The sequence below is a fragment of the Sinohyriopsis cumingii genome, chromosome 6, assembly GCF_028554795.1.
Source record: "Sinohyriopsis cumingii isolate HCF-2022 chromosome 6, ASM2855479v2, whole genome shotgun sequence".
In the NCBI taxonomy this organism is placed as follows: domain Eukaryota; kingdom Metazoa; phylum Mollusca; class Bivalvia; order Unionida; family Unionidae; genus Sinohyriopsis; species Sinohyriopsis cumingii.
The window spans coordinates 133,086,231-133,106,081 of record NC_142966.1 but is presented as its reverse complement, the minus strand read 5'-3'; the positions used below and the strand labels follow the sequence as shown (position 1 = coordinate 133,106,081).

At 35.7% G+C, this 19,851-nt stretch overlaps 2 protein-coding genes across 2 annotated transcripts in view; both read right to left on the bottom strand.

The window, feature by feature from the left end:
- Positions 1-2,373, bottom strand: part of LOC149798017 (uncharacterized) — a 55,332-nt gene extending 52,959 nt beyond the window's left edge. Inside the window, exon 1 of the mRNA XM_089963078.1 lies at positions 2,231-2,373. The gene's annotated coding sequence lies outside the window, so the exon portion shown is untranslated. The remainder of the gene's footprint in view (positions 1-2,230) is intronic.
- An 11,013-nt stretch (positions 2,374-13,386) lies between these two features.
- LOC149798016 (P2X purinoceptor 7-like) lies at positions 13,387-19,597 on the bottom strand. Its single transcript, XM_089963106.1, has 3 exons — positions 19,357-19,597; positions 18,340-18,488; positions 13,387-13,696 (listed from the first exon to the last, which is right to left on the bottom strand). Exons 2-3 carry the CDS (start codon positions 18,343-18,345, stop codon positions 13,439-13,441), a joined length of 264 nt encoding a protein of 87 aa, XP_089819232.1. The 5' UTR covers positions 18,346-18,488; positions 19,357-19,597; the 3' UTR covers positions 13,387-13,438.
- Positions 19,598-19,851: the final 254 nt, after the last annotated feature.

Sequence of the window (19,851 nt, the reverse complement as noted above, 5' to 3'; positions counted from 1 at the left end):
TCACACAATGTTTAACTCTCTATAATGCACTGATCCTATATTTTTCGAATGTAGGTAGCATTAAATAAAGGATCGATAATGAGAGAAGACAACCAAATTAGCATTCAATATGAAGAGTAAGATCTTTTGCATCGCTGGAGGGAAATACGTGAACATGTCTGAACGCGACACAAGGTAAGAGTCCTAAGGAACGATAAGTTTATACACTTGGACTTGATCGGTGAACGCGATTCGATTTTTTACCTGAGCACTTTCCTTATATGGCAACAATTTCATCCAAATTAGTGCTTTTATAAAGGTAGATGCATTTTCTTTTCTTTCCCTACCTTTCTCCAAAACATGACCTACTTTGGATCCGGAAGTTTATTGCTCAATCTATGAATGTTGGTGACCAAAATTTATATTTGATATCACATATCTAGATTATAAAATGAAAGGTAATGCAAATAATTACAATTTATGTGTGTCTGTCTCTTTGTATCAATTAACGACTGATGTCTCAATGAAGAGACTAAACAAAAAGAGAAATAGAAGGGAAAAACAAAACGAGAGAGAGATTGAGAGATGCGCCCATCACAAACAATTTTCTCGTCAAGAGTTGAGATTAACTGTTTTCTTGAGCGTAACACTCTTGAAAATATCTGAGAGTTGTAAGTATTACAAATACTTGCTTCCATGTACTTGGAGTCAACCTATTTCAGTTGAAAAAAAAAAGTATTTGTCAGATTTGCCAAACATAATGATGTTTCGTAGCAGACAACAAACTTACAATGGAATTCAAAATGTAAGGACTTAATCATCTTCGCTAGCCAAGGTTACGATGTGACAACCGTATGTAGATATCGGAACCTTGACTAGCGAAGATGGGACGTCACTTCCTGTTTGATGTTCAGAGGAAATGATGAATACAGAAACAACATTTGAAATATATTTTAAAGACTCAGTTTAAGGGAGAAATCGTGATATTTTAAGTGAAACTGACCGTATTTATAACTGTAACTGCTAAAATTTAAACTAAACATCGTCTACATTTCAGAGAGAGAGAGAGCGAGAGCGAAAAGGAATGAAGGACTATAGAGCATGTTACTTTTTAAAAAATGATATAGGGGCCCCGCGTGGTCGAGTGGTCTAAGGAAGCTCGCCTTCACAAGTCACTCATGCATCTCAACTCGATCCGTGTGAGGTCGAGTCTCGGCTCGACCGACCTGGGGATATGAGAAATCTTGCTAGTAGCTATGCGTGGGTCGGTAATTCTTCCTCCACCAAATATACAGATCGCCACGCATTGCCTATCATGTACTGAAGAAGGGTGAAATCACATAAAACTAAAATATGTTCGGATAAAAATGGAGAAAGACAGTTTACTGATTCCGAGAAAAATGGCGCACTGCGGTATTATCGTTTGATTCCTACTACTAGGTAGAAAAAATGGGGGTGGTGGAACATCTGGCCTGGGCCTCAGCCCCTAAGGGGCCTCGAAAAGTTTTGTTAATTCAATTAAAAAATTCCGAAAAAATAAATATACATCGTTGTGTGCTTAGTTTTTTTTTTTATAAATCTTTAAATAGTAAATTTTATACAGGCTTGTTTTGGCATTCCAAATTTTTATATAACCAGGGACTATGGGCCTCAACTCTCGAAGTGGCCCGGACCTACCTAAACCTCGGAAGGGGCCTGCTAATACGTTGTGGTTATTCAATGTCATTGATTGAAATAAGAAGCATTTTTGTTTTAAATCGCTACAATTGATCAGTGAGATTTTGTACAGATATTCTGTGATAATATGCCTATACCCATATCAGGTCAAGCGTTATGTCTATTTGGTCAAAGTGTTCATAATATCCAATAAAGGTGTGCTAGAATAAAACGATGGTCAAATTTCAAGTACCAGTAACTAAGTTTGTGTGTGTGTACCTTGTTTTTATAGGTCGGTGGTGGGGGTGGGACGGAAACCATGGACACCCCGGTCTGGTCCTGTATACCACTAATATCATATGCCATGACTTTACGTTGGCTCGAAAATAAAAAATAAAAGAAAGTGCTTTCCAGATTTTGGAGAGTTAAGCTATCTAGACCAGCAACGGTTTAAATTTAAAATGAGGCTTAACACCTTCAACGTTGAGTTGTGATCACTGCACTAAGTACAACATGATAGTTCAGCCTTGGAGTTTGTGTTACACTATACTTCTCGCTTTAAAACATAATAAATTAAGCAATGTGCTTGACTTACCTGATGCGTATTTCGTACGTCGAAACAGAAATGTTACAAGAAGTCGTGTTGACAATCACAACCGTTGCTGTCAGGTTAGAAGTCCGATTCTGAAATCGAGGCTTTCGGTGAACAATGCATGTATAGAAACCCAGACGCTATATATAGATACCGCATATTCTACTTCCTGGTCTATAGTCCCTTGGGTTTCAAAATCTGATCCATAAACTTGACCACTAAGGTAAGACAATTTTTTTTTGTTGTAATTTTATCGTATATGTTTTTGTATTTTCATTTCTATAGTTGACAAAATATGGTAAATCGGACAAAGATCGTTTGATCTGTGCAAATTTATTGACATGTGTAGACATAATCGTGGGAAGTGTTTACATGTGTATAGAGAGGGGCGCTCAATGGGTTTTTGATCTCTGTGAATTTTGGTTAATTTTCATTGCTCAATTTTGTTACATTTCTTTTGAGATGATCTGTGCGCTGTCAGTAAAGAGAACAATTATAAATCTCTCTCTCTCTCTCTCTCTCTCTCCACTCGATTGTAGTCAACAACGACTTCCATAAGTAGTTACATCAAGGTATATAATTAGCGTCGAAACTATCCATTGGCATGGCTACCCATATGCCAAGAACATGGAAAGCATAGGACACCACAAATACAGAGGGTCCACAAGCCAACAGGGGCTCGTATCGTTGCTAAAAAATTGACCTGTCATACAGGTACTATATAATTATATAGTACATGTATGACAGGTCAATTGTAAGCAACGATACGAGCCCCTGTGCACAAGCCCTTCCAAAGAAATTATTTTTTAACACTAAATAAATAAACTAGGAACAGGTAATATACCACCCATCAAATACCGTAATTCTGGACCAGCAAAATTGCTTTTAACATTGCAGGGACCCATCGGAAAACGTAGCATAGGTGTCCAAATATGCTAGCAACGTCACTGAAACTATCCTAATGAACAAAATGTCACATTGTTTGCTTAGATAAGGCGGAAAAGGGAACAAAAATATACTTGATCAACATGTACGATCTTCGACCAGGGACGCCCGCAGAATTATTTTTTGTGTGAGGTGGGATGGGCCACAAATGTAGTGACCCTCCTCACCTCCCCCTTGTGACCCTCCTCACCTCCCCCTTGATGTGCGGGCGCCCGTGCCTTAGTCCAACAAGCTGTACTACACCTTTATTCTGACAAGACTGGTGGCAGAGAATAACAAAATGCAGGCACGATTCATTCTGGAAAATCAGCTTTGTTATTCAGGCGGATTATCGTGCCGCTCGCTACTAATTAATAAATGCCGACAGTAAGTATAATCTTTCTTATAGTGATCCATGGCAATAAATATTTGTAAACCCTCAGTCTGTGTTATTAATCCCTATCAGAACAGAACGCCTGTGTATCCAGCGGTCGTTGTATAGCAGCATCATCCTAAGGCAAGAGCTTTAAGCGTTCTACGTATTTGTAAGTTCTCGGTGTTAAGCGTTGTTATATGGTTGAATCTCCTGCGCCACGAATAAAACCGAAAAACAAGCCATGTATGGGTACGATGGCTAATCAGATAGAAATATATATAGGGAGATACATTTGGCACTCTGTCTTGTTATACTTGAAACGCATATGTCAAATGGTTCTCATTATTTTGGTGTACAAATGCATTTTCCATATCGTTTAAAATGTGTTAAATATTTCAATTTGAATAATTTAAGCAATACGTTTGTAATGATATTTCCTTGTCTTGTTATGATTTCATTATTTTATAAGGTTATTGAATAGTAAATGTTCCATGTTCCCGTTGTCGCCGTCGAGGGGAAAAACAGTAAAAAGGTGACCGTTTTCTTCTAGCACAAAAGAAAAGTGTATAATTCAGTTTCCTTTTCCGAAATCTTCCCTATCTGACCATCTTTAGATGATAAAATTCCATGGTGTCCTGCCTTCACATTTATTTCCGATATTTACATTTGTAGCATGTCTTAAAAATTAATTGACATATGTTACATAAAACTCAAATCATATAAAATTTATCTTACAATTTGATATGCAGATATCTTGCATTCGATATATGCAGATATAAGCTGGGAGATTACTTATATGTGAATATTTGTAACTTGTAAAGTTTTTGTATGAGATAAGAAGAAATATTTAATGTGTTTATCTTACACTGTCGTCGTTCAGCGAATAACTTTATGTTCACAGCTTTATGCATCTAAACACTTGCCAAAGTGAATGTACTTCGGTAACCTTTAAAAACATGTATAGTGTTGATCATATCTCGTCGAGATGATAAGTTGCAAGCATGCTTTCATTATGTATGGTAGCTACCCCTTCACCCTCAGATCGTTTTCACTCCTTCAGTTCACCGTAGACAAATTTTTGGTATCCGCTCTTCCGACATCCTGGTAATGTGACCTGCCCATCTCAACTGTGTTTTCACCAGAAGAGTGTGGATGCTTGGAATGCATACCCGTGTGAGAAGCTATGTGTCTTGAACCCTGTCCTGTCATCATATTCTTATTAATTTCAGCAGGAAATCCATCTCAAAATGATTAAAGTTCGTGACATGACATATGTACAACGTACAGACATGTCATCTGTACAACGTAGTTTTCGCAAGGATATAACTGGGTCCGCAAGATAATAGCTTTGTAGACCTTAAGTTTTGATTGCAGACTGATTTCTCTGCGCCCCTCGTATTTGCGTGTAGCCTGCAAAAAGTTAAGACCTGCTTAAGAAATTCTGTCGTTGCTAATATCATCGATGTGGACTGCACGTGACAGTGTGTTGCCGATATATATGAACTTGTCCACTGTCAGGAGAGTTTATTCATTTGCTGTGATGGTATACACTTGATCACTTACAGTCACTTCCTGTAATTTAGTCTTCGCATGTATTGATTGAAATGTTTGCCGTTAATTGGGTTCATGGTGTCGATCTCAGTGTCATAGTTACGGAAGACAACAGTAAGCATGGCAGAGAACATCGTACTGATGAGGGTTGGGGCCAACAAGCAGTCATGCTTGACTCCATTGGTGACTGGGAATGGAACCATGGAATTACCGAACCATGATGATATGTTTCTCTGATCAATCAAATTTTGCTATGATCTTCCCAGGTCCTCCATGGGTAAGTATGTCAAAGCCTTTACGTTGCTCCTCTACACTCCATAAGAAGGTGCAGCCGGCTCCTACTTTGGTGAGTTGTCCTTCCTCAGCGAGGTTAGTTTCACTCAAGGCTGCTATATGGATGTAGAGTCTAGCCATCTATCGACCATCTTCAGCTGTGGGTTATCTGCTCTTGTACTGTCTTGTACTGTACGTATGTTGAAGACACTCATATGGATTTGCGTCACCTTCGTCTTCTTGCTAAGTTTTCGACTGCTAAGGTGTGATTCCTGTCAGCCTAAATGAAGCAAGCAAGCACCTTTTATAGCCTTCCCTAATGTTACTGAGGTGAGCAGAGCTGCACAGTCACCCATTGGGATGCCAAGTTCCACTGTTGCTTCAGTCCTGTGAAGAGTCCAATCCCCCGAGTGCTTATGTACAGGTCTGTATCTAGATCTCTTAAGTGTATCTCATCTGCTACTGTACAAGTCATCCCCTCGAAAACATAATTATCGCTAGTATCTATCCTGCACACATGTATGACGAGTTCCTCAGGGAAAATATATCGCTTGATGTCCAGTGGAGACAAGCTCACTTCGGTGCAACCATAAATAGCCATGTGATGTTTTCGCGACTGAATAGTATTTGCCGCTTCATGAATTCGCCCTCCTTGAGTAGATATGCCACGCACATGTCAGGTCAAAGATCCTTTTGCACAACCACACGTGGTACACTTTTGGGTTTCCTAATGGTTTTTTCGTGTGCCACCGGGTCCTTGGGAGTAACTATTAACGAGTGCATTTTGGGGCGTATACCCATGACTTCCTTAGTGGCATTGTTGAACAAAAGACTTAACTTGACATATTAATTTTGCCGTATACAAAACGTTTTGTTTTACTTGTATAAATGCCTAATAACAATCACGAAATGTCAGACTTGAACGACAACAAAAGGTGATCTTGTATGTAACATATTATACTTCATCAGCAAACATTAATTAACCTTGTCAATGCTTCATCCGTCGCCCATTTAATATCCTCCATTGCCTTTTCCTGTTCTTTCAGGCTCCTCTTTTTCGCTTACTGTTCATTGTGGCAGTCGAAAAGTCTTTGATTTAAAGAGTTCAGGTCTTTATAGGCTGCTTCAACGCTTCGTTTAAGTTGACGAATTTTGTTCTCCTGCTCTGGGGCTGCTTGATCCTTCATGGTAATGTCATCCCTTATTGTTTTAAGTTCTTTCTCTTTCACCTCAAATTGCTCTCTTTTGATATCATTTTGCGCTGGATTTAATTCATCATCTTCTTATTTCAAGTCTATGTATTTTGTCTCCCTGGTCTCTTTTCTCCCCCAATTTGACACTGACATCTTGTTCATCTTGCCCATTCTTCAAATCACGAGGAACTGAATTCTGCAACCTTTAATAATACGGTTTTTGCTTGGATCAACAAGGAAAGCAGTGCTTTATAAGCATGTGCGAGATCAATTTTTTATCGAAAAAGAGATATTTCTTTCTTACTTTCTTCTGAAATGCTGCATTTTAGCAACTTCTTTTGGAATATCGAATCCGATTTTTGTAACAATGAAGATCTTACGTTTTCAACATATGTACTTCTATATGCTTCAGTCCCATTGTATATACGTCTGGTAGTAACAGTTTTGTTGTGTTCCCTATTTTATTTTACACGATCAGCGAAGCCTAAGTTACATATTATCAGAAGGTAATTTAAAATGAAGTTTTACATGTTAATAATGGTTGTTCTAAAAGCAAGCAGTATATGGCAGTACCAGAATCGTCTTGGACGCATGTTTAGTTATCTGCCATTTACGATTTGCATCTCATATAAATGAAGAAAAAAAAAGACTTAAAAAAATTGTCACCATACTGATTCACTCCTCGTAAGGGGTAAGTTAGCTGTCTATCGCTCTCTCTATCTATACTCTTTTCATACTGCTACAACTGCTACTACTACTCCTATCTATATATCTATACCACCATTTGATGCAGCCACATATGACTATTTAACAACGGGTATGATCCGTCAAGAATATAGAAAATAAGCTAGGGGGATGGCAGGTATCAGAGTTATACTAGGAATGATATAAACAAGTAAAAGAGTGACAATCTGTTTTCATCGCTTCATACTCAGACAAAATTAGCTACCTTGGGCTAAGAAAGATAAACTTACATGAACCGGCACAGCCTTGAGAGTCGATAGATATTACTTCTAGCTGACGATTATATTATAAGGTGATCTGATCTTTTCTTTTCTAGTTCCTGGACAACAACTGAAGACATTTTTTGTTAAACCAGTGTCACTGAATGTACATACCCTGCATTAGAATTCCATGTGCCATTGATGTTTTTCTGCAAAATATTATTTTATTAGATCATATGTTCAACGGTGTCATACGCAGAGGTAGATTTTTGTGCAGTGGGTTAAAAGCAGTGACTTAATACACGAACTTTACGATAAAGTGGCGTCTGGTTTTCAACTAGTGGACAAACTGGAATTGAAATATATTGGGTGCTACGAAGATACAGTATAGTTTACAACATTAATAAAAAATAATTAGATTAGATTTTATGTTGCTATTGTCTTCCTTTGGACAGATGGTGACTTTATTTACTGAATAGTATTATCATATTGCACGAATTTTAGCAGCTGTCAGTTGTAAGTACCCTTCATTATATGTTTCTGAAATGTATCCATCTGTGCTTCCATTATTGCCGATCTACATCGCATATCGCTTCTCAGATAAGACATCACTATATCAATATAAATACATGTTCTACTTTATCAGACGTCATGTTAAACGTTTGAGGTTTTATATGCACCAATGACTCCTTTTGATGAGTAAATATGTCAGTGAGACTTATTTTCTCTTTCGTTTTGTTTCACAGTCTGGAATTCTCTGACCTTAACGAGGTCCTTCTATGGTGGTTTGAATTGAAGCCGTTATGGAAGAGGATCAATGAATATTTTAAACTACACTTTTCAAGAGCTTGGAAAGGTATCGTCATTAACAACACATGCCAAATATATGCAGGGAAAGCTAAAAACTTTGGATATCCAAATATAGCTGGTGTAGTGGATACTGACCACACATTAAAATTACGTAAATGTTAATGTGTGGCAATAGTGTGGAGAGAATAACAATGCCTATTGACAGGAGAGCTGCCACGAAGGTATGAAGTAATCCCTATTTGGGTCTGGTTTAAGATGGAATATATACATCCCCTTGAAAATGTTCAATTACCAGAAGCTAATTCAGTACCCACCCCACCCCCATTACTACCATCGACCAATACCTGGCAAACTAACCATTCTATGACATTTGTACATCGATGCATTCACTGCCATAAAGTAGTATTTGTTTTCTTTCAGTTGAAACGAAGTAAATGAGAGAGACTTTAAATAAAACATAAGTCACTCTTAATGATCGACACTCTACTGGAAGTAAAGATAAATTTGTTTCTTATTTGACTGCCAAATACCGAAACCATCTCTGATCTTGAGAAATTCCTACTTACTAAATTTTGTCGCGGAATAAAAACCGAGTGGATTTTTGGACTAAATGAATAAGACAAACACAATGTGAGAAAGATGGAAATTTATGAACGAATTAATAATGATAAAAATATGATGTAAAAATACAATGATTCTCTCACGCTCTCAACATACGATTTACTCAAATCACTCTACACAACATTCACACATCGAAAATAAACCAAAAATATTAAATCAATGTGAAGTACAGATCCAAGAAACCTCATGGACTGCAGATACGCTTCACACAGTATTTTACACTATAAGAGATTCACATAATCTCGAATATGAATTCTATTAAAGGCACAATAGTGCAGAGTGTTTGTAATTTTGTGAATGTTACAGATCATGTAACTAGTGAAATGTGTCGACTTATAAGCTGAAATAATTCAAAATAACCTAGAGTTTGAGAAGATTAAATTGTGCAATTGATAAATAAACGAGAGAAAATGACTTTTTGTGGGGGCCCGCTTTAATTGAAACTTGTAGGTCACGAACTGTTACGGAAGCCTCACGTGACCACAAAAACGTATACGTCATCTTCGTCCAGTGGGCGGGTTATGAGTCACGTGGTTGTAATTTAAATATCTACTATAAACAAAAATGGCGGATACACGTGAGAGTCAAAAACGTAAAGGTCGCCCGCGCTTGTCGCTTTCCGAGAAGAAACGTCGAAACACTGAGAAACCGAACGGGACTTATCAAGGATTCGTCTTGGGGACCAGTTTGTTCGATGGAGAGCATTGATGTAAGAGTTAGGACTGGCATCAGGCACTGAAAGGGCGAAGTTGTTGTTGGACAGGTAAGCCAATGTCTGTGTTATATGGTGATACACATTAGTTTCCCCAGAATCAAGTGACTGATGTCTATGTATAAGCGTTCTCCATTTTTCAATATTTTGTTCCTGCTGTATGTTTGAAACCACACTGTTTTATTAATACAATGTTTGCACAAGGACTTGCTTTGTAATATTCCCAAAATAGATGTGATCGCTGATCAGAAATTCACTCCGTGAATGCATTGTGTATATTGTATGTTGGGGTGGAATATATTATTTATTTTTTTATAACAGCTTGCTCATAAAGGTCATTTTGTACACCTGTCAATTATCTTCGTGAGACAGGTATTTTTAAAAAAATTCGGCGAGGGAACTTAGATACATTTACAAGCGTTATCATTATTTATATCATATCTATCCCCTAGTCCTACCTGTAAGACCAGACGCTGATATTTATGTTGTTGCTTACAAAATCAAAATATGCTACGTCTTACATGTAGGACTAATCTATCCCCCCCCCCCCACACACACACCTTAGGTTAATGTGACATGCACATTACTTGCATAAAAGTGTAATAACCTTATCATGTAAACGTGATGGAACAAATAATAAGATTTTATTGTAAATCTTTCAACTACTAGTAAATCTATTATAAAGCACTGTATTGACTACAGTTACAAAAGGAGCTCTAGTCATGATAGGAAAGGATGTTGTAGTGCTACCAGAATATATGGCTGGCAGATTGTTATCAGTTAAAGCTTTGAGCTGCAGTCAAGTTAGTTTTATTGATGTGAATTTTTTTTAGATCTATTATTATGTATTCTTGCTTAAATGAAGTATTTCAGTTCTAAGTGTTTAACACAGTGCACAAAGAAACAGATTTAAAGCATAACTTATAATACAAATGAATATTTAATTCATATTTTAAGTTACAAAGAATGTAGCAAAAGATGAACCCAAGCATACAGAACCGATGGCCAGTACATTTTCATGCTTCACATCAACACCTGGCCAAGTGCTTTTGCAACATGCTGAGAGAATGAAGACACCTTCAGTATCTGAAGTATTTGCTATTGAATCAGGAAGGTAAAAACGACAAATTTCTTGCAGATTTTTTTTGTGCATGGGTGGGGGTTGTCTTACAATTGTCATTGTGCTGAAAACAATGATGTAACAAATGCAATGCTGATAAAGGACATTATTATAACTGCCAGCAGGTTGAGTTCCCACTTCATGCTTTTCTTAGTTTGAGTTATAAAAAAGAATTTGAATTTCGCTTTCTCAGAAGTGGGGTTGGGTATTTCAACTGTGCCACTTGATGCATAGAAAAAGGCATAATTTGAACTGTCATTGTTTTGGTTATGCAAAAAAGTTCCGGTATACTGGGTTTTTTCCCCCACTCAATACTTAGAGGACCAGTGATTGTATATTGAAATTGTGTCTACATGCCTCATATGCTTTCTTTATGCCGTTTCCCATTTATACATGTATCTATGTCCCACATGCAGTTCTTGCTAACACCCTCTTCCCATCTATCCACTTAGCTCTTGATGAATGCACATAAGACATATTTAATTTAAAAACAAAATACTGAGATAACAGTTGAAGTTTGTTTTTGGAAACCACTGGCAGTTCATTAGAACTTTATTCATTAGGACTGGTGATATAACTTATTTAGGATTTAATTTACAATACTGTAAGTTCTTTTTAAATTTCATTTTTTATTCTTGGGAATTAAATGACTTGTTGGTTTTCACTCTTTACTGTTATAAAACTTTTGGAATTGAAAAGCTGTTTCTGTTTTGATGATTGCTCTTCATGCATTTTTAACTTTATTTTATCTACCTACTTTTCAAGGTTGCCAAACAAATGGATAATATGGCTTTATTACAATGGTCCCAAGACATGAACCAGTTTTGGTTTTTCATGCAAGACTGCTAGCAGCTATGGACAATTTTTTGTGAGTTTTCAGTCCTTTTATTTGAAACATATATGTAAACATTTGCTATTGTATACTTTTGTATGAAATCAAAATTACAGTGCATAATCCTTATCTTCTGATTTCTTTTAATGTATTTTTTATCCATATATATTCATCACCAAATTTTCTAGGTATGTAGTTTATTAAAAGTAATTTATTTGAAATGTCATAGTAATGTGGAATATTGAAGGAACAATGATCTGAGGAAAATTTGAATCCTTCTACGCTAACTATTAACTATTAGCTTTCACTTTATGATATAAATCAAGTTGTCTTATCAATATGGGGTCACCATGACAAAAGAGACCAGCTTTAGGTGCTAAAGGTATTGATTGTGGCATTCTTTCAGAGTATCTTGAGGAGTGTCCTAAATCACATCACCAATACACATGAGTAGATCCTCTCACATGGCCAAGGCATTAATAAATGTCTTCATGAACCTTACCTGGAGAATGAAGAGTTGACAAAGCCTTGGCTTGATGAAGATGATCCCAAGAAGAAAGCCAAAGTGCTGAAAACCTTGGCACAGGTGCTCTTGGACCAAAGGTTCCTAAACAGTGGAGTATTACTTAAATTTCAGGTATGTCATTTCAGGATTGCAACAATTGCATGGTATTTAAAAGAAAAATGTGAAGACCACTTTAAATATTTTTATTCTCAACTAAATAATAAATTACTGTATATATTTACCATTTGAAGATCTGAATAAATTAGAATTCATAAGATGTGTGCACATGATACATGTATAGTGACTCTCCTTCTCAAGTCGGCACACATTTATATTTGTGGTAAGGAATCTTAATATTTTCATGCATACAGATCTTGTAATTAGTATTGTTATCATTCTAGTGAATATTTATTTTTATTTGAGCAATGCAAGTCTAGTAATTAGATCCAGTGATATGTGTATCACTTTCCCAGGGGACTGACACACTTTATTAAGGATATATGGGGTTTATGGAATGTCCTCAGGACGTTTGGAGTAGATGCTGTCATCATGATGATTACTAGCTAATACCTGTTCATGAAAACATGTCGCTTTCTGAAGGAATGGGCAAAAATGCATGCTGTCTCACATAGTATTTTGTGGATAGAACAAATAAGAATTAAAACAAACCCTCAACAACTCCTTCTTGGGAACTGATCATGAGGCTCTAATATTGGGTAAAAAGTTAATATGGGTTAGCATGGGGATGTTTGTCACACATGTTAGAAAATAAAATTTTCTTTAAAACAGGCATTGATGTTACAACAAAAAGTGGCAGATGGTCCGTCTACCCTTGCAAGGAAAAGAAAACATCCCCACATCAGGGAGCTCATAAAGAAAGCCCTCATCTGTCAACTTGAAGGAAAGCAGGGTATGCAGAGGAGAAGAGAACTAAAGGAAGATGATCCCAGGAGAATTTGTAGAAACCTGGCACCTCAAGAACCACCATCAACTCTAGTTTTGGTGTGGTGAAGGAGATCTCTCGATTTTAGTTATGTAAAATATGAAACAGTGTCTGATATATGGAGGTGTCAGCTAAGGCAGGTTACACTTTATATAATATCCTGAAATATCAGTAGTTGAAAATAAAATAATGTATAATATTGTATCTGCAGTTGCTGAAAACTTTTTATATTGATTATTTATGATCGTGCCCACATTGTTTATAGGCAGAAATAGACTGGTGTTAAAAAAAAAATCTGAAAGCATTATTGTTTGATGCAATATTATGTGCATTTATAAGAAAACAATGAATAAAATCAATTGTATTCATTTATATACAAACTCATACATGCAAGAAAGTGTTTAAGTTCATGCAAGTCTAGAGGGGATGAAGCCAGTATATTGTCCATCGGGATATTTGTCATGTATCTGCCAGAAACAGCAAGAGGGAATTACATGTCTCTGTCCAGGCCCCAACCTTCCATGTTGCCGTAGTATGAACTGCCTATAGGTAGCATGACTGTTGGCACTCATCAAGTCAACTTTATTGTTGAGGACAAGAACATTTCGTCTGTACAACCTGGACAAGGCATATACATCCTCATCAAGGATTAGATCTTGAAAAATCTGAAAAATTATTCAATTGTAATATGCTATTTCTAAAATGTAAAAAAATATATTTTAAGAAATAATAGGAGCATGCGCTTATTCAAACATTATTCATCTTTGATCAGCAAATTCCACTGTGAAATACACGTGGATCAAAACTGCACATGGTTTTTATTTTGACATGAACACAGAGTTCCATCGCAACTAGAACTGATAGTTTATGTTAAGATGGACAGCTCAAAGTTTTTGGGGAGCATTTCTAGAAGTCAGAGACTCCTGTATTGGGATCAAATAGGAATGGCTGATTGCAGCTTAGATTTGTTTAGTATAGTGAGGTACCCACATTGAAATCAGGTAATGAAAAGAATCTACTCGATGAGTATCAGTTGTAAATTAAAACAAAGTCCTTATCATTTGCATATGTATGCATGTCTGTTTTTGGATGGCTTACAATTTTAAAATTCTTTCACAGTGGTTGCAAAGAAATAACATTTACAACAATCATGTATGTACATCAATTATCAATCTTTGAGAGTCCACCTTGGAAATGGAATTCATTGTTAATGTTGTATTGTAAGAATAACTATCAAAGTTTTAGTTGTTTGTAAATTGATGTAGTATTTTGATTTTATTGGTACAAAGTGCAAGTTGTACATTTATAGGCATGTGCTACACATATCCTGTATACAGAAAGAGGTTTTCTGTAATGTAGCCAACATACCTGTCAAGTTATTCATACCTTTTGTGATATACATTTTGTACATAAAAATTTTAAGCTTTGGCAATAACACGCTTAAGGAATATATAAAAGTTATTGAAAGAATTAAAGAAATTTCAAAATTGCCATTGAATTGAGTAAATTTGTTATACAGAAATCATTTGCAGTAATCACCAATTCAAAGGTGGAAACATTGAATGCCAAGCAGACTGGGCAATTAAAATTCTTACCCAAAAATGTTAGATCAGATATGAAGAAAAAAAAAGGTTTCTTGCAAGCCTTCATGTCAGTCTTAATTCTGGATAAATAAAACAATTTAGGATTATTAAGTCCTTATGTTTATCATGATATTGCATATATAGTATTATCTTAACATATTTTGGGGCTTTAGAAATACACATTAAGGCATGCATCATATTTAAAACAGAAGAATAAAAGTGTAGTATTTATTTCACAAGACTTAAATGGCTATATGAATTCTGTACATGTCTAAATTTATAAAAAAAAACTGCAATCTAGTCAGGTCTAATTGCTGAACTCCAAAGTAAGATTGCATAGAAGTTTTGTTCCCATTTTGTATTTTTAAAAAATAAAACTAATAAATGTATTACTTAAGTTGGTTTATTAATTAAATTGAAAAAAGATCAAGTTGACCTTAATAGTATTGAATGTTTGTATGCCACTAGCGTAGATCACTAATACCTATATATGAAATGATTTTAGCTAATCTACCTTTAGGCCCTCATATAAATGAATTTATCTATTTTAAGTGTATCTCTGAAGCAGCTGTATATATTGGTTTGGAAGAAGGAAATAGAGTTGGTATTTCTAAAGTCAACTGGAATACTATTCCTAAGCAAAGTTCCAGAGTACTGGAAACATTTTTTAAATAATTCCTTATTTGGTTTGGGAATTTTATACTGTTTGGTAGACATGGATCACAGTTGTGGAGTATTACCAGGTAGCCTATACTTGAATAGTGATTGTAAATATTCAGGAGCACTATTATTGGATATCATGTACATTACTTTGGCTTTTCTCAAACGGATTCAGTCTTTAATAGGTAATAATTTTAACTTACCAGCTAAAATTTTCCTTGCTTACTTTCTGGATTGATATAGCCTGAATGTATTTGTTTTAAGATGTGCCAGCTTTGCTATGATTTTATCATTTGAATTACTCCACACTGTGTTACAGTAGTCTAAATAGGGTTGTATGTAACTGTTATAAAATAGTTTTCTGTACCTTATCCTACTGAAAAGCCATAAACTTGAATTAACTTTTTTACTGACAAGATCAGTCCATGATAGGTTATTATCTACCAAAACACCAAATAGTCTATCATGACAAACCGTTTGCAAATTTGTATCCTTCCATGTCAGACATAGTTCATCACTACCAAGATTTTTTCTTTTTTGCCATGTTGAGATAAATAATATTTTAGTTCTTCCAGTATTTACCACTATGCCATTGTATGTGTACCAGTTGTCCAGTTTGTTTAGGGCATCCTGTAAATAAATTTATAGTTTGTGCTTGTGTTTTGGATGTCTGACAATGTTGTGTCATTTGCATAGAGATCTGTAGATGAAATTGAGTCCCTTAGTGAAAAGTGGTAGGCCATTAATAAATAGTATTAATAGTAATGGACCTAAAATTGAACCTTGTGGTACTCCATATCTAATTGTTCCAGGTTCTGACAGAACATTTATATAAACATGTTGTGTTCTCTCACTTAACTTTGAAGTAAACCATCTAATTGTGCTTTCATCACATTGGTTGATTTTCAGTTTCTTAAAAGAATTTCATGTACACCAACCCATAAACTTGCCTGAAATCTACAAATAGAGATCCTATTATTCAACTCTGATCAAGTGGTTGAAGCCATTTACCAGTTAGAGAGATCAAGTCAGTCTCACATGAATGTTTCTGTCTAAAGCCTGATTGAATAGGGTGTAACAGCAACTGTTTCATTAAATATGACATGAACGAGTCATGGACATGTTTTTCAATCAATTTTGACAAGTTTTGGTTGTATTGAAATTGGCTGGTAGTTATCAGCATATTCTTAGAACCAGATTTGTGCATAGGCATTACTTTTGCAGTTTTCCATATTTTGGGGACAGATGAGGTTGCAATATTTAAATTGATTATGAATGTTATGTTATGCTATCTGAAATAGCTGAGGCAGAAGTTTTAATGAGTCGTGGACCAATCTGATCAAGTCCTGTAGCTTTCTTGATATCAAGTTTACTGAGACATTGTTTAGCAGTTTTTTTATACCTGTGGGATAGAGAAACATCCCACCTTAGGCATGTTTCAGTTCATTATAGTTGTTTTCTATCACTGGTTCTTATAACTGAGTGATATTGTTAGTGAAAAAAAATCACTCAAAATATTTGCAATGTCAGTGTCATCAATGACTTTTGTGTCATTTACCAGAAGTGAGTGAATTTTATTTGTCTGATCTTTGTGTGTTACCCCAATGAGTTCACTAAAGACTTTCCAAATGGAGTTTGTGTTGCTCTTTGTGTTTTCAAGCACTGATTGAAAATAAGGTGTTTTTTTAGCCTTTTCAGTCATACTTGTTATGTTATTTCCCCATACTTGATACTGTGGATGGTTTCCCATAGCCTTCAATTGGTCTCGTGTCTTCATAGTATCTAGAATTTCAGTAGTAAATCAGTTAGGTTGGATTTCATACTTTACTCAATGTACATTTAGTGGTGCATGCTTAGAGACTACATTCATAAATCAGTCCACCCTTTTAGAGCTTCACATATGTCATCAAAATTTTGGATAATATTTAATGGAACTTTATATAGGTCATCTTGAAATTGTTATTTACTTCAATTTTGGAAAGATCTGTAAGTGATAGTTTTGTGTGTATTGTTCCTATTTATGTTGCATTTAACCTTTCTTGTCAAAAAAGTAGGATAGTGGTCACTAAGACCAACATTTGGTACATTAACACAAGCCACATTGTTTGGTAGGTTGGTATAAATGTGATCGATAAGAGTGCTTGATATTTCTGTTACACTTGTGGGCTCATTTACCAGCTGGACTAGGCCTAATGATTCAAAAAATTCCATCCAGTTACTCCTTATTTGAGTATTGAGTAGGTCCTTATTTAGACTGCTGAGTATATATGTTTCTTTCTCCTGTGCATGAACATTTTCTATTTGTTTCAGAGAGTTATCATTCCAAATTGCTTTGGAGGAAGGTGACCTATAAATGAAACCAACTAGGAATGATTCTGCATTATTTTGAGAAATTTCCACCCAAATACTCTCAATTTCATGTGACCCCAAGTCAGGTCGCCTTTCTGCATTTACATCTTGTAATGTATACAAGACCCCCCCCCCCACTGTCTCTCTGTCCCTGCATAATGGTTTATTGTAGCCTTGACAATGAAATAGATCATCATTGTGGCTAGCATTTAATTTGGTTTCAGTGAGTCCTAAAACATGCATACTCTTTTCCTTGGAAGACAACATTAACTTAATCTGTTCTATTTTTTCCACTATACCTTGTACATTTAAGTGACCCATGTTAAAACCTTTTGTATTTAGTTTCATATCAATTATATGCATTTCATCGTGCAATGGGGTACTCTATGAGATTGTTTCCATAATACTTTTACCATTTTGGTATTAAATAAGGTGGCCATATAAATGAGGTGGCCTCTGTATTTTCTATGGTATCTGTGCATAGTCTTCCTTTATCAAATCATATTGGGGTGGGGTGTTGAATAGCAACAAAAAGTAAAGCAGTTTAAACATACATTGTTTGGTAAAATAACTAATCGTTTAATACAAGTATGCGTTTTCTAAGTTGTGCAAAACACTACTGACATAGATATTAGAGTCTTTGCCAACTTACTCAGTACCAAACATTTTTCAATATCTATCAATACTTGTTTTGCAAGATATAAATAAACAATTACCCTCATTCTTGTCTGCCTTGTCTGAACTATGTGTAGAGCTTGGTCAGCTCAGTTTTTAGGCTGCACAGCATGTCTTTCTCCTCTCCCCCATCTGGTTTATCAACTTCTTGTTCCATGCCTCATCCTCCCTCTTCCTCTTAAAGGTCGCTCTAGAATTGAGCTTGAAAGTGAGCTGATTTAAGTCTATCTAATGAATTTTAATATGTAAATGTATTTCATAATTTGACAACTAATATATTCATGATTACTTATTAAACTTATAGGAATATAGTGCTAACTTTGGATCAGAAATTAATACATGAGAGGTTGTGATTTGATAGAAGTATTTTTGGGCTGGATCAGGTCAAGTGTTGGGTGGGGTGGGGATCCAAAATTTAAAAAGGGCCCCTACTTTCCTCGAATGGGCACCAAAGCAAAGTCTATGTGTCTATTTACTCAGTGTGCACAATACCCAATAAACATGTCCAAGAATAAAGCTGTGGTCAAACTTCAGCTGACAAGTGACTGTACGTTTGTGTGTGTACTTTTTTATGATATGGCCCCGAGTTTTGAACCTAGATTCCATAGTCTAGTCGCAGATTTTAAAAAAAAAAAAAAAATTAAAACCTTGTGTATGTAAAGTATTAACTTGGAGAAATTCTTTTCCGCTTTGTTTGAAACGTCAGAAAGATGGGTATTAGGGGTCCACTGGTGACAATCTGGTTAGAATTTATAAATTGATTAATGAAATTACTCAATTTTGAGCATTTTTAAATATCCCTGATGATTTTCATTTATAAAATTGAGTGGGGGGGACGTGAGGGAGTACGAATTCTACTGGGCAACAAATAGAGTACCTGTGGGTTTTTGCAATACTGTACAGAGCACGTCGATTTAAATTATTCTCGTACCACAAAAACTTTGAAATATAACTATAAAAGTAGTTCTACATACATTTCATTGTTTCCTCTCAAAATTAAAATTAGAAAGGAAAAGGATAAGAAGAAAAGAACGAGATCAGAAGAAGATCGTACTCACCGTTGTTGACATTTTGGGCGGTCTCGTAGCGTGGTTGTGTTTTACGTCATCAGCTTCAGTGTTTAAAATGTGGCCTATAATTATGCAAATTTCGGTCACCGGAATTATGTGTGTTATTCATTCGGGATCTGCCGATCACTGCCGAGCGGGATTTCAACATGGAGACGGTAGATTCGTTACTCTACGTACGAAGATTTCAGAGAGCTCGTATTTCATAACGAGAACCCCTACGTACTTGATATTACCCTAGTAATGCCTTTTAAATAGTATTTAATCAGTTGATATACATAAATGTCCCAACATTTTTGCAAGAAAATTCACCGTCAGCTGCACTATTGTGCCTTTAAGATTCAAAATAATCTTATGAACACAACTAAGATTCAAAATAATCTTATGGATATAAAAATGCAATGGAACAACAATTGATCCAAACGTATGCTTCTAGACCCCTTGTACAGTCGCACGATTCCTTGGGTTGGCCCACACTCTTATCGA